General features: G+C 37.3%; 1 protein-coding gene across 1 annotated transcript in view; it reads left to right on the top strand.

The window, feature by feature from the left end:
* Positions 1-9,109, top strand: part of KCNN2 (potassium calcium-activated channel subfamily N member 2) — a 71,523-nt gene extending 62,414 nt beyond the window's left edge. Inside the window, exons 7-9 of the mRNA XM_086479517.1 lie at positions 2,120-2,247; positions 6,866-6,935; positions 8,822-9,109. Of these exons, the coding sequence (XP_086335643.1) occupies positions 2,120-2,247; positions 6,866-6,935; positions 8,822-9,109 (486 nt within the window). The remainder of the gene's footprint in view (positions 1-2,119; positions 2,248-6,865; positions 6,936-8,821) is intronic.
* The last annotated feature ends 5,378 nt before the right edge of the window (positions 9,110-14,487 follow it).

Genomic DNA, 14,487 nt, shown 5'->3' with positions numbered 1-14,487 from the left:
AAATAGGTGAAATGACTGATATATAGAAGAATTTCAAGCTATGAAGGACGATCTCAAGAAAATACATATTCATAGTTTCTGAGTGAGACAGTCTTTCCAACTGCTTTGGGTACTCAATACAGGGTTCACTTAGCGGGACACAGTACTGAAGTACCTTGAAAGATGTTAATACATAATGTTTTTGGAAGAGATTATTTTAAAAAACCCTCCAGAAATCATTAGAATTCATAAAAAATATTTTAAAATTTTCCTTATTAAGTATAATTTAAGTTACAATAACATCTTGGAAAATGAAAGAATGCTGCAAACAAGGAGATAGAAATCCTTTTTTCAAGTAAAACAGGTCACTGTTGAGGGAACAGGAAGATGACTAGCAGCTACACAGTCCTCTCAACTTTAATCTTCGTTATTGAGAAGAGCCAATATGGAGAGGAAGGTCCTTATACTCACAACAGGAACTCATCAGAGCTTGTCCTTACTGAGTGGAGAGGGATGTTAATGCCCAAGCTGCAAACCATGGCTCTGCTCCAGGCGAGAAGGAGGTGGGCTGCCCCAGCACAGCTCTGTGCAGCAGTGCAGTGCTGCACTGCCACAGGTCCTCTGCTGTGGAAGGACGTGTCACGTCTCTACACGCTGTGTTCCCAGGACACACCAGCACGCCACTGTGGTTGTGCTGGCTCCTTCATTTCTATGCTGGTCACTGCTATCTCTAAGCAGTCACAGTGGGGAAAGACTAAGGATGAGTGAGAAGGCAGTTCTTATATAGGTATAAAGGGTGTCTGACTTGAGGTGTCTATCTGAGCATGTTGATTTACACTCCTATTACCATCAGTCAAGGTCTTGCTGATACTAGACCACAGACAACAATTTATCCCTTTGTAACACAGACACTTGTCTAGTGTAATCTGACAGATAAGCTCAAAATGTCTTTAGAGGGAAAAAGGTTTTGTAAAGATCAGCCAGATTTTGAGTCTGGTGTTTCTTTGTACCTTTTAAAGTTTATTTTATTCTGCTATCCTTCATATAAATCTAACTATCAGTCTAATATGGTATCCAAGTGGTGCTTTGGTAGCTTCAAACTCATGAAACTCAAAGCATATGAAAAGCAAACCAAGCAAACAAATCTGAGATGTGCATCAGGTCACAAATTGGTTACACCAATACTAGTGAGGTTTCCTCACAGCCTGAAGATAGCCATACCTTGTGGAAATGCAAGGACTAGGTAGAGATTGTGAGGAGGTCTCTAAAATGTGATTGTGCTTCCACTTAAGTCAGGACCAAGGTTCTGCCACACTTCTATAGGTACAAAGTGGGGACCTCTTGATGGAAAGAGCTACTGCATGGCATTTCTATATGCATGGCATGATACAAAGTTAGAGGGAGAGAAAATAAAGATAAATAATGGCAGTTTTCCTTTTCAAGTAACCTAGTCATTCTGTCATTAATCAACATTGCATTGAAATTCTTTGTCTGCTGTTCCCAAGTATTCTTGAAAATTTTGGAGGGCCTAAGAAGGAACTATAGGTATGCTTGCTTTTAAAATTTTATGGAAAGCCTCAATTTAAAAAATCTTCAAAGCACTTGTGAAATAGAACACTGGCCATATTAATTGACAAGATATTTTTTTCATCTCCTCAGAGAATTTTAAAAAAGAAACAAGAATAAAAGTGTAAACAACAAAAAAAGTATGCTTAAACAGCTCTGGAAATTTAAAAGACTGTCAAATTACTAAGAGAATTAAGAAGTACTAACTATAGAACAAGAAAGAGAGAAGTTTTATGATCCTATAAAATTAATTACCATACAGATAATGCATTAGTATTTCCTCACTGTAATTTATATTGCCATAAACACCAAATGGTGCTAACTCTTTAAAAAGGGACAAATTATTCGTTGATGCAAAGAGAACTGGTCCCAATATCATGTTTATAAGTAATACGGAAATTGCTCAGCAATCCCCTTGGTGCCGTTATTGCATTCTGCCCTCAGTGCTGCAGCTTCTTGATGTACCTGCTTCCCACAGGCTCTTAAGTGCTTTAGAAAGAGTTTACACCAGAAAAGAGAAAACATGACATACTGCTTCTTTTGTCAGTCTGGTGTTTTTCTTTTATTTAAACAGGTGAAAAATGCAGCGGCCAATGTACTCAGGGAAACATGGTTAATTTATAAAAACACAAAGCTGGTTAAAAAGATAGACCATGCGAAAGTAAGGAAACATCAACGCAAATTCTTGCAAGCTATTCATCAGTAAGTACCATTTTGCTTTGGTTTTCCTCTCCAGGTGTTTTCTCTCTTAGTTTCCATCTCTCTCATGGTGACTCTTGTCCCATGTTCATAGTTCCCAAGTCCCATCCTGCCCCCTCTCTTCTCTCCCCCACCACTCTCTCTCCCCTTTCATCAAGCATTGCTCTTGAGGTTGATTCTTCTCCAAATGTAAGACAAAGATAAGGTTTCACTATATTACCTGTTTACAAAAACATAAACAAGTATCCTGGCTGTGTATGTCCAATATGGGGTAAATTAAACATATTTGTATTTTTTTTTAGGTGTTTCCCTTGCTTCTTGAATTATATGATTTACTTTTTTTGTCTTTTGCCACTGAGACTATCCTTTCTTGCTACATATTTGCTTACAAGTAGTAAGATAGAAGCTACAATAGACAGAAGAAAATTAAAAGTTTCATTTGTAGTAGATGTTTTAGTAATTTAAAGTAAGAGTGATGTGACAGAAGACAGCCTATGAGTATGTATGTAGTGTTTAATGAAAAGAATGTTCATCAAGCGTCATTGTACAGCTCAATAGCAGTTAGTTGCCTCTCTCCACCATATATTCTCAGTGCATAAAATCAAATGTTGGTATGTTAGCTATGACCCTTGACATCCGTTCTAGAAAATAGGAATATATGCCAACAGTCGTTACATGATCTTTGAGCACCTCTGGCATGATTCAGATGAATTCTTCCCCTCTGCTGAAATCTTAAGGGGTTGAAAACAAGCCTGAGAACTGTAACCAGTAGTAGGATTAAGCTGAATTATAGTATTTCCAGACTATACATATTTATCTAAAATTCATAATACATACTTGTCATGAAGCGCATCAAAACCAGCAGAATTGCACAATGATTCATTAACACTCCCTTGGACTACATGGGAGAAAAAGAGACCTTTGTCCCCAGGAACCACAGATTCTTGTTGAGGAATGGTCAGGACCCATACCACTATTTGTCTGCTCTATTTATGTCCCCATCCAGCCAGAGGTAACCCTTTGTACAGCCTATGAAATTAGTTTCCATGAGATACTGGGGAGATGTAGATAAATTAAGTTTAATTTCAAACTGATGTTTTGATCACTTTTGAGTGTGGGTCTGTGCCTAAGCCAGCCTGTGAGGAGATGTGAGGGAAGCATCCATCATGAAAAGAACACATATGTGTCAACATGCAGGAAAGACAGGAAGGAAAGGCCAAATTATCATATTTCCTATTAGTAAATTTAACAGTCATTGTTTCTCTGTTTCATAGCAATGTTTTAAAGCAATAGGTAGCTAAGCTTAAGGTGTGAAGTATTCTATAAACCTGGATTACTATATTGTATTTAGCAAACTTGCAGAATTAAATGTTACTGTGCTGTTGCAGAAATACTTGAAGGAATGAGAACATGACAAAAGTCGAGGCATTTTTATGTGGATATCAAAAGTATATTTTCCCATTTTGGTCATCCTGCTTATTTTAAAGGATTGGGAGGTGAAGAGGGGTGGCAGGGGTTCTGGGATAGAGGATGGCTTGACCTGTACATCTTTTGCTGAACTTGAATCTTTGATTGCAAAGGTTATTCCTTAACATTTTAACTTTCCAATTTATTTTGTCTGTTTGTGTGTATGTGTACACATATGTTATCATTATACACATAAAGAAGAATCTAAAAAGGCTCGATCTGCAGCTTTATATATCATTGAAGCCCAGAAGAGCTTCACAAGATATAAAATGTTGCTCTGTACCTGCCTTAAAAATTCATTACCCAGGTGGGGTGAAGAAGGTGGCAGCAGTAATTTTTTCCTAGCTGTGCCAGCCAAACTTTGAAAAGCTGTGTTAATAATGCATTTCCCTCTGTCCTTTAGCACTTTACATCTCATTCCCAAAACTTTTGTATTTAAGAGGGGAAAAAAAAAAAAAAAAGGATAATTTTCATGATATGCTGGAGAATGTGCCATGGATGGAAACATTGCTCTAGCAGTTTGCTTTCTTCCAGCTTTAACAGAATAGATGGGTGCAAATTATTTTTTCTCCCTTTGCATCTTTGAACTTTTCTCAAGTGACTCAAGGTAGTATATGGCTCTTTTCCGTCTTTCTGGATTCTTAGGTTTTTATTGGTCCCCCTCCTTCGTCTTTCCAACCATTTCACTGGAGAGAGAAATAAAAGGAGTGAAGTTTTAGGGCCAGTTTCATACAAGAAACCAGAGGAGGTCATGGTAACAGTCTCAAACTTACGGTCACAGCTCTAAAACTGCCTCAGCTGGTCTGGGTCTTTTTTGCTTCTCATGCACATAAGATAAAGATGAAATCATCGCTCTAAATGATACTATTAAAAGGCATTTTATGTATTATGTGAATAAGAAAATCTACAGAAGATAGTTAATGGGAAGGTTTGAAGCTATTGGAGGTTCCTTCATCATGTATGCAAGTTAAACTCCGCCTCAGGCACTTACTAATTGAAAGCAGTAGCAACTCCCTAGGACTTCCCACCTGCTGAATTGAGCCCACTGTGCTCATTTTGTTGTTTTAGTATATTTTTACAGTTTGTTTTCTTTTGTTTTGTCTTTTTATTTCAACAAAATGAAAATAGAGCTCGGAAGTAAGTTGTATAAGCTGTTCGTTTCTGAATTTGCAGAGTTACCACTGTCTGCATGCAAAAAATAGAGTCTTTATTTGTGAACTTTAGTGGTCTGATTGCTGCCATGGAAACGCGATCCAGAATCATGATCTTTTGCTGTGATAAGTGAAGTTCACAAAATCAAGATGTTTCATGTTTTCTCTTAATGAATTTAGGAACAACAGTCTGACAGTTTTCTTTAAATTTGACTGCTGCAGCTAAAGACTTGCCATTACCTACAGATACATTTTTATGGTCTGTGGTAGGTATTGGGTTGATTACCAAGAGGAATTAACATGTTGATGTTAGCTGGTACCTATATTGCTACAATAACAAAGGATTTCTTGGAATTTGAAAATTAAAATTCTAACTGGCAAACAGATGAGCCAATGAATCTTAAGAAGAGCAGAGAACACATATTCTGCAAATTATTGGAGACACTCACTGAAATACTAGGGTTATCATTCACCAGTGAAATCATTACATGCTTACCTTTGAGTAATTATTCTATTCTGAGACGGTAATGGTATAACTCCATACCTTGGAGACTCCTCTGTATTTTTTACTTTAGAGTAGCTCCAGCTCATAGCCTCTGAAAGCACCATTCCTACAGTCTGCATTTATGTTATGCTCTGAAGTAAGCCTCCATGGGAAGAAGAGTGTGTGACATTCCAGTAACAAGTCACCAGAATGTCAACTTTATGTGAACAATTGATGTCTACCTTAACAAAGTTATTTCTGTGTGTTTTAAAAGATATTTCACTCTTCACAACTTATTTTCTCATGGTGGTTAACCTAGATGTGAAAGGAAATCCTTGGTAACTAACAATATGAACAGAAACTTCGTCATTTTGGAGTATCTCCAAGAAGGCTTTCTTTAAACTAGCTTTCTGAGTAACACCATCACTAAGAAATAGGCAGTGTATGCACTAGCAACCTACCTGCCACAAAATGCTGCCAAACTTATTTTCATTTGACAGCTAACCAAGTGATTTCCTTGGTTGGTCCTGGTAGACTTCATCTTATTACAAATTGTTTATAAATTGATCTATTGTTTTTGAAAAATGCTATTTGCTGCTTAGAACAGCCACCAGAAATGTCCAAGTATTTCTCTGTTGGGAAATGTTGAACAAATGACTCATACTTAGGGTGAAATTGCTTATTTGTGAAATTTGCATCTACAAACCACCCCTCTAGCAGTTAATCTGAAAAACATGGACTTTGTTTCATGGAACACATCAGAAAGGGCATGTATATATGTTTCAAAGAATATGCATAACTAATAACAGTGCAGATAGGTAGGCATCAAAGCGAAAAATACACCATTGCTGCTTTCATAGTTTTTCAATGCTGTAGTTTTAATAGCTCATTGAAATGGAATGTCTAATGTAAATTTAAAATGCAATCATATTTAGATTCCCAAATCATGTAAGAAAATCAAATGTATTGGCAAGAATGTTGGTTATTTAGCTGCTGGTCAGATGGAAGTTCTGTTTAAAGACGTGAGAAACTCACTTATCACTGTATTTCCATCAGGTTGAAACACCTGCTAACCCAATCCATTTCCGACAGAACAGGGCTAATACCTGTATCTAGTCATGTAGGCATGGGAAGATTCTTGATTGCTACCATATTAATGACAAAAAAAGTTGTTCTATGTTTCTTCCTATATCTACTTGTCACGATACTGAGGCTTTGAGGAATGTTTTGGCTTTCTTTCATATAGTCTGGATAAATTGTTATTACCCTTTCTGAATTCAACTTTGACCATGGCAAATGGTTCTCAAGGACATCACATTTCCTTGCTCTTTCCTTTTTTGTGGTGTTGAAGAAGCATGCTTCTCATTGTAGCAGGCACATGACCAACTCTGACTTTACACGAAGTACTCAAGGCATTGTCCATGCAGTTATTTGCTCTTGTAAGTTTTGTGCATGCTTTTTAGAAATCCTAATATGACCCCATACACAAAAATATCTGACTTAAAATTCCGTTTTTTAGATTAAGAAGTGTAAAAATGGAACAAAGGAAACTGAATGATCAAGCCAACACTTTGGTGGACCTGGCAAAGGTTAGTAGGCAATTACTGTTATTTCAACATTCAGAATTTGTGAGTGAAGATGTTATGCAGTATACATGCAAATATTGTTGACAAGTTTGTTACTTGTAGAAAATGAAAATGTGTGTGTGTTTTGTGCTAACACCTACTGAATGAAAAACATCTTGTTTATGGCTCTGACCAAAGTTTGAATGCACCATGTTGGGTTTTTTTTATACATTTGAACAAGATTTCACAATTGAGAGGCTGATCCTGAGAGCTCCTAAGTGACTGCAGTGGTCATAGTAAATGCCGAACTGTGAGTGGGCTGTAGTAGTGCAGTGCTGCATAGTAAAGAGATTTCCCGCCTGGTGATAGTGACTGTACCGTGACAGACCATAGTACACAGGCTTTCACACAGACTAGAATTAGAGTTTCTGGTTTTCTATTCTTGTTGTCTTATGCAGCAGTAACTTTAGACAAGTAAATTTAAGTCTGCATTTTTTAAAGTTTTTATAATGAATAGTAGCTGCCTACTTTGCCAATATATCATAAGGCTTTATTAATCTTTTTTAAGCAATTTGAGATGAGGTAAAAGAGGCTATTCAGTTGCAAACTGCTTGTCTGCTGTTGCTGGGATTTTCCATTAATATAAAACAATAGCTGGAGAGTTAGAGTGCTGAGCTGATAGCATTCCGCGCTTCACATTAGACCTCAGTATTTAACAGTTACTTTGATCTTAATTTGAGGCTATATTAGAGGCATTAATGGGCTTTTCCTAAGGGTTTCTTGTACACCTCTTCATGTACCTCAAAACCATCAATTTAAAGTGCATCAAAGCAAAGATTAAACTCTTCTGTGTTCATTCCCCTTTTGCTCTAGAGAACCACCTGACAACTTCAGTTGCTGAAAATACCTTTCAGTCTAACGCTTCTGGCAACTGACAAGGACTTTTCAGATAGTATTTAATGTAGACTACTTTGCTTTCAAGGGTTATGCTAGTATCATGAAACAGGGGGCAGAGAAATAGGTTATCAACATTCACCTGATACTGAAGTGCTTTACACTTCAGGCAGTCAGTTCAATTAATTTTCATTCCCTTTGGATGGTTTATAAACTTCAACCAGTTTGTCTACTGAATTACATCCAGTTTTGACTCTATTTTAAGTCTCATCTGAAGTCTCAGTCTATCAGAGGGAGAAAGACAGTCATTATTTTTAACCAGTTCCAAATCTCTATGAAATAACATGTTTCAGATATTCAGATTTTACTGATCGCTGTGGCATTTTAGAGTACAGGCTATATACTTGCTGCACCAGACACTGTTTTGCAGAGGTCAGACAGATTGGGGAACACAGAAATAGAGAAGCATATAGTTGAGTTTCTGCTCCTTGCACTACATTTCAAAAACAATCTACCCAACTAGTCATGCTACAGCTGGTTCAAGAAAACCTGGTCAGTTTAAGGAGAAAGCAAATGAACAACATTTGTGTTCTGCTCAGAAGAATGAGGATGTTTAAAACCAGAGGAAGAAATATAGAAGAGTCAAGGATGGATCATGGCTTTGGAGCCTTCAGTCTCCTGGTGGCTTACACAACTGGCTGTTCACAAAGCTTGGCGTGGTGCATTTCTAAGCACCTGAACTTCCAAAAAAAGTCTAGTCTTTTGTCTAATTCATTAAGACCTTGACATCTGAAGTGCTACTCAAAGTATATTGCATTTCTGCTCAACAAATTTATAGAAAGTTTATTCTGAATCTACAAGGAAAATTATTTCACAAGACTAGATATTGTTATAATATTTATATCCTTTTTTTCTGTTAAGTGCAAAAGCATTTACAAATCCTTGTAGAGTCGTGCTGCTTGTTACAATATTTGTAAGGTCTCTCTAAACCCGTGTTTACATCCTTCTGCTTTCAGACTCAAAACATCATGTATGACATGATTTCTGACTTAAATGAAAGAAGCGAAGATTTTGAGAAGAGAATTGTTACTCTGGAAACTAAACTGGAAACTTTAATTGGTAGCATTCAAGCTCTCCCTGGACTGATTAGCCAGACAATCAGCCAGCAACAGAGGGATTTCCTTGAGGCTCAGATACAAAATTATGATAAGCATGTTGCCTACAGTGCTGAACGATCACGATCTTTGTCAAGAAGAAGGAGATCATCCTCCACAGCACCACCAACTTCATCAGAGAGTAGCTAGAAGAGAATAAGTTAACCACAAATAAAGACTTTTTGCCATCATATGGTCAATATTTTAGCTTTTATTGTAAAGCCCTATGGTTCTAACCAGTGTTATCTGGGTTCTGATGTCAGAGTCCTGGAAACCTGAACATGTTTTAGGCCAAAAAAGAGTGAAAACTCTTCTTTTTTCCCCCCTCCTCCTCTCAGATGCACAGTGAATGCACCTATTATTGCTATATTAGATTGTTCCTCCTGTAATTTCACTAACTTTTTATTCATGCACTTCAAACAAACTTTACCACTACAGTATATAATATAATAAAAAGGTTAATTTCTGCACATAGTTGCTTGGTTACTTAGACTTAACAACTAAAAATGCTCACAATCAAAAGGCCGAATTATAAACTTAAGAAACAAAATTGAAGCTTAATAATTATCTCTCAGTATCAAAACTAATTCTGTAAACTTTGCTTGCAGTGGAGGGGGAAAAAAATCAATATTCATCTAACAGTGTGCTGTATATGTATAGTCATTTTAAAAGGTCACTGACAGCTTCGATTTCTGAAGTGATTAATTAAAAATATAGTTTATCCTAGAAAATAAATTATGAAGTATGCTATGGGTTTTTTAAATCTTCTTAGAGCTTTTGTTTAACACGCATTTGTACACACACACATAGATAATATATATACATATATACTTATGTATATGAAATTATTTATGCAATACCCATGGCAACGATCTTTTAAACTGACTATTTGTAAAGCTGCTGGAATGCAAAAATCACAGATAAAGTCCTGGTCATTTATTCAGAGTCTCATAATTATGCCAGGTAAGTATGTCCAGACAGAAGCATCACTTTCAAGCTGCAAGTCTCCCATTAACCCTATTTGGTTTTGAATGTGTTAGGTTGCTACTTGCTCCACTCCTTTTTTTTTGTGTTTAATGTTTCTGGAGTGACTGGCTGACACACACAGTTACAATATACACATCTACATGACGGCAGCACAGTGTTCTGTATGCATTACATTTGGGTAGTCCCCATGGTTTCTGTTATTCAGCCAAGGTAAGCAAGATAACTATTAGCAATATTTCCAAAAATTGTTGTAAAAAAACCTGCTGTAGACTGAAGTTACAGCAGTGGGGTATCTGTGGTACTTTACTTTCATGCACAAATAATAAGATCTTCTACTTTCTTAAAAAAAACCCACAAAGCGTAGTGTACACATTTGTGAAAAAGTTCTGGCTGACTTTTCTCCTGGTTTATATTCCAGAGTAGCAAAACCAGGTAAGCTTAAATACTCAGCCCATGCAACTTGCGTTCACAGTTCCTAATTATAAACAGGAAATTATTTGACTTTATGAAAAATGTTATAGTACTTGCTATTTATGATATACGCTATTCTTGATCATCCATCCTCCCAATTTACAGACAAGGGTGACACTGTAGCCAGGTAAAATGAGCAAGTATGTCTGTTTCCAAGGAATATGACGTCGGCCTAGAAGTAACTAACATGTACGTTGAAAAAAATGCCAGTTGCTCTGTGAGACATTGTGAGTTCCAGTCAGTAGCAACAGGCAGGGAAGATAGTGATGCAGAAAGTCAGGACAGAGCCGTGCTGAACAAGACAGAAGAGCTGTTCTCACTAGTGCCTGAAATTCCCTGAATCGAATACATAATCTGAAAAACAGCAGACACTTTAAGCCTATTTAAAATAAAGGGCCTGTGTTTTGGGGAGCTACAAAGTGTATAACTGATGCATAAAGGTTACATCCAGAAGCATTACTTATTTGTGAAAAGGTCGAGAGTTTCTTCAACACTTTTTATGTCCTTGAGAAAGGGGACTTTGCAGTACTTTTCCCCCTAGATGAGCAGGACAGTTGCATGGCTTTGGAGTGCCTTGTTTACATACTGTGGTATTTTGCGACTGGAAATAAGAAACAGTATGCACAATATTTGCAGTTCTGCTTTTGTTTTTATGAAGTTCATTTCCAAAGGAAAAGATGGATATTATATAATGCTGATACTGTGCTAGCCCAGTCCTAAACTAGATGAGATTTTGGGTGGTTATGAGGCCACCCGCTTTACACTGTGGACGGGATTAGAAGTAGTGATTAATAGTATTGGAATTTAATAGTCAAGTTTCAGAATTCTTTTTTTGAAGATTTTTGTTTGTCCTTTCTCCCACTTTTTGTGTTTAATTTGGAATACTTTTCCTGTCATTGAATGTGAAATACACTTGCTGTAGCTTGAGTACATTCCTTTTTGTCCTGTCAGCTTGAACTAGCTCTTTTGTTGTTTACATCTTTTTATATTTGTAAGACCCATTGTTTTTTCTCCTCTGGATTTCATGACTGGGTTTTTAAAGAACTGTAGCTCCACATTGAAAAATCTTGCCAATCTGTCACAGTTAAGTTTCAATTGAGATCTAGCTATAAGTATTGAGATGGTTTATTCTGATGTAAAAGAGCAACTGTTATCTTTGACCCCTCCATTTCTTTTACACAGTAGGACTCAGGAGCCTGAACATACTTGCAGCAGCTTCATGCAAGCGGGTCTATGAGATGTACCAGGACTATCCCCATCAGTAGGGTTCTGTAACAATCTGCCAAATTCTTTTTTATTCCTTTCTTTGCTTTTAAAGCAAATTACAAATGATGACACCATGGCATAGTCCTAAAGCTCACTACAAATATTTCGTCTGCATTTTTGGTACTGATGGTTCTTTTCTTCTGATGCCTGGTTTTGAAAAGCACTTAAGTGCTACATGTGAATCCAGTCAAAGACAAATATAAACTTATATTCAGGACAGCACAAAGCAGTGTCGGTTTGAGTTTCATACTGCTGATACTACACTCCTTCTAATCTTTCCTTGTTGAGTTTCGTAGTACCACAAATTCCATAATTGATTTTTTGTTTTCAAAACTTAAACTTCTTCACTGTGTTTGGCATATGAGCTCACCGAAAAGAAAGAGTAGCATTACGACAGATCTCTGAAACCGCTTGTGTAGTTTAATGTAGATTTTTCTTTGAAAGATTGTTTACAAATGACAAGGAATCTTTCTCAAAGCGTATGGCATATTTACCCTGTTACACTTCAAGAGCTTCATGCCTCTCTTGCTTTAGTCTCACCAATAGGAAAAATGAGCTTTTAGTTGCTATTGAACTTCTCCTTTTCACTGCATTCTAGACACCTGTTTATCAGTTACTTTGGAGTCTGTTGCTAATCCCTGCATTTTTAATGACACTTAGCAAAGATATGCTGCATGAAAGGACTGAAATGTAAGGTCACAAATAGACCTATTCACCATGTTTAAAACTAAATACATTGATTTTTCAGTTACTTGTAAGTTTTTTCAGGATCAGAATAATGCGTTCGCAAATATTATACTTGCAAGTCCTCTGCAGTTCTTAATTCTGTAAATCATCATCTATTGCAAGCAGCAGCTCTTCCCAGACAGACTTGTGCGGCTCGGCCTTTCTTTGCCTCCTGCTGCTCCATAAAGATGGATCTGATATGGAAAGAGCTTCGTGATCTAGAAGTTATGCATTCAGCTCTAAATGCTTTCTGAAGTCCTTACCTTTCCTCGTGAGCTATTTAAAAACCATGGCTCCCCAGACTGAGTCTGAATCACTGTCATCGTTAGAGGTCAAAGATAGGTGATAAACATCCTGTTTTACTGGCACTCAGTTTGTAAAACTCTTTCCATGTCAGATAATATGTGGACATTCAGATTGATACACCACACACTAGAAGAGTATCTAAACATAAAAGAATAAGTGGTTTAAATATGGTTGTCTAATATTCAGAATAAAACCTGTTACCCATATTAGTACTACAAATGGAAACTGTCCGAAAGCTCTTTTTCCCTAAGTAAAAGTCACGAAAAATTCTTAGAAAGTTTTATGTATGGAAGGAAGATTTTCTGATTAGTAAGTCTGTTTGCTCCATCTGCCAAATTTTTGGTTGCTCATATTGTTTCTTTTTTTAAAAGAAAGTCCTTAAAAGTCCTTTTGCCTTTTTAGTCCACCTCTCTCAAAATAATTATTAAGTGGTGAGAAGCAGCCAAAGAGAGGAAGGGAGGAAAGAGCTAACACTGCTACGTCTCACTTTCAGAAACCTACCCCTGCATCGGTATATCTATGTGCTTAGGTAGAAACGGTCACAAATTTCCTCCACCAGCGCTCCTGGCTACCTAGATACATGCCAGCTGTAGTCCAGGAACAGCACAGCCATATCAGTACAGTCCTGAGGTGGAGCTTACCCACATTCAGAGACAACCATTTACATGTGTAGAACTTTATGTATGCATAATAAAATAAACCTACATCTGTCAATGAAGACTTATGAATCTGATCCTATACCTGTTAGCACAAGCAGAGAAGTCTGAGCTGTAATGTCTGTTAGCCTTTTTTTCTCCAAACCCCGTAAAGAGCAATTATAAGAATCTTTTCCCTCTCCATCACTGAGAGAATAAAGAAAAATAAATGCTTAGGAGACACTTTGCAGTCAGGTTTGCACAGGTATGGCTCTGATCCGCTTGAGTACCTCACCATCTGCATATCAGCTCTGGACCAGAAACCACAGGGTTTCACTCACTATAGAGTGAGTTAGCTCAGCACTGAGCAAATAAGCCCCACCTCTCAAGAACAGCCTGATGCGCAAGATGGTCGTGATAAACAGGAGAGGAGCATGGTGTTGATTTACACAACTATGCTCAAGACTTATGGCTTAGCATAGCACCAAGCCTAATGCAAACATGACTCCCTGCCAACGGTTGCTTGCAGCTGGGCAGTACAGCACATGGATGGAGCAGGTGCAGCACAGTCTGGGCTAGGGTGTGTAGACGTGCTCTGGGAAAGCTAAAATGGAGGCAGTTGCCAGAATTAGCATGACCTTACTGCTGTATATTAGACTTTATTATGGTGGTACAGTTGAAGCTCAATAATTGAAGGTCAATAATTTTCAGGCTTTTATATGATTAAGATTCTCCTGCAGAGAACTGCAAAGCCTTTCTGCATAAAGGAAGATATGCAGTACAGCTGCACTGCAAGAAAAACTGTAAGCCACAACTATGGACCTGTTGCAATCTAACATGGCAAATAACCAAGTCAGATGGAGAAGTGAAGTATAAAATGCTTTATGCTGGCTTCCCTTGCATTCAGATTCACTTAAACCCATTAGTATCTTCAAATATTTAGGAGAATCTAGACTGTTTCCAATTATACATGAAGCAAGGAACAAGCTTTTAGTTAGAGTTAAAGGTTCTACTTTAAAATTATGCCTATTCTGACCTCTTGTTGCCTTCCAAACCTGCATTTCCAAAGATCTTGAGTCTAAAGAGGAGCCACATGTTTTGTTATGTGGTTACAGGTCTCTGAGCGGAAGAGCATCT

Source organism: Leptosomus discolor, chromosome Z (assembly GCF_034619465.1).
Source record: "Leptosomus discolor isolate bLepDis1 chromosome Z, bLepDis1.hap2, whole genome shotgun sequence".
In the NCBI taxonomy this organism is placed as follows: domain Eukaryota; kingdom Metazoa; phylum Chordata; class Aves; order Leptosomiformes; family Leptosomidae; genus Leptosomus; species Leptosomus discolor.
Note: the sequence above shows the minus strand (reverse complement) of the source record. Positions and strands in the feature narration are given on the sequence as shown.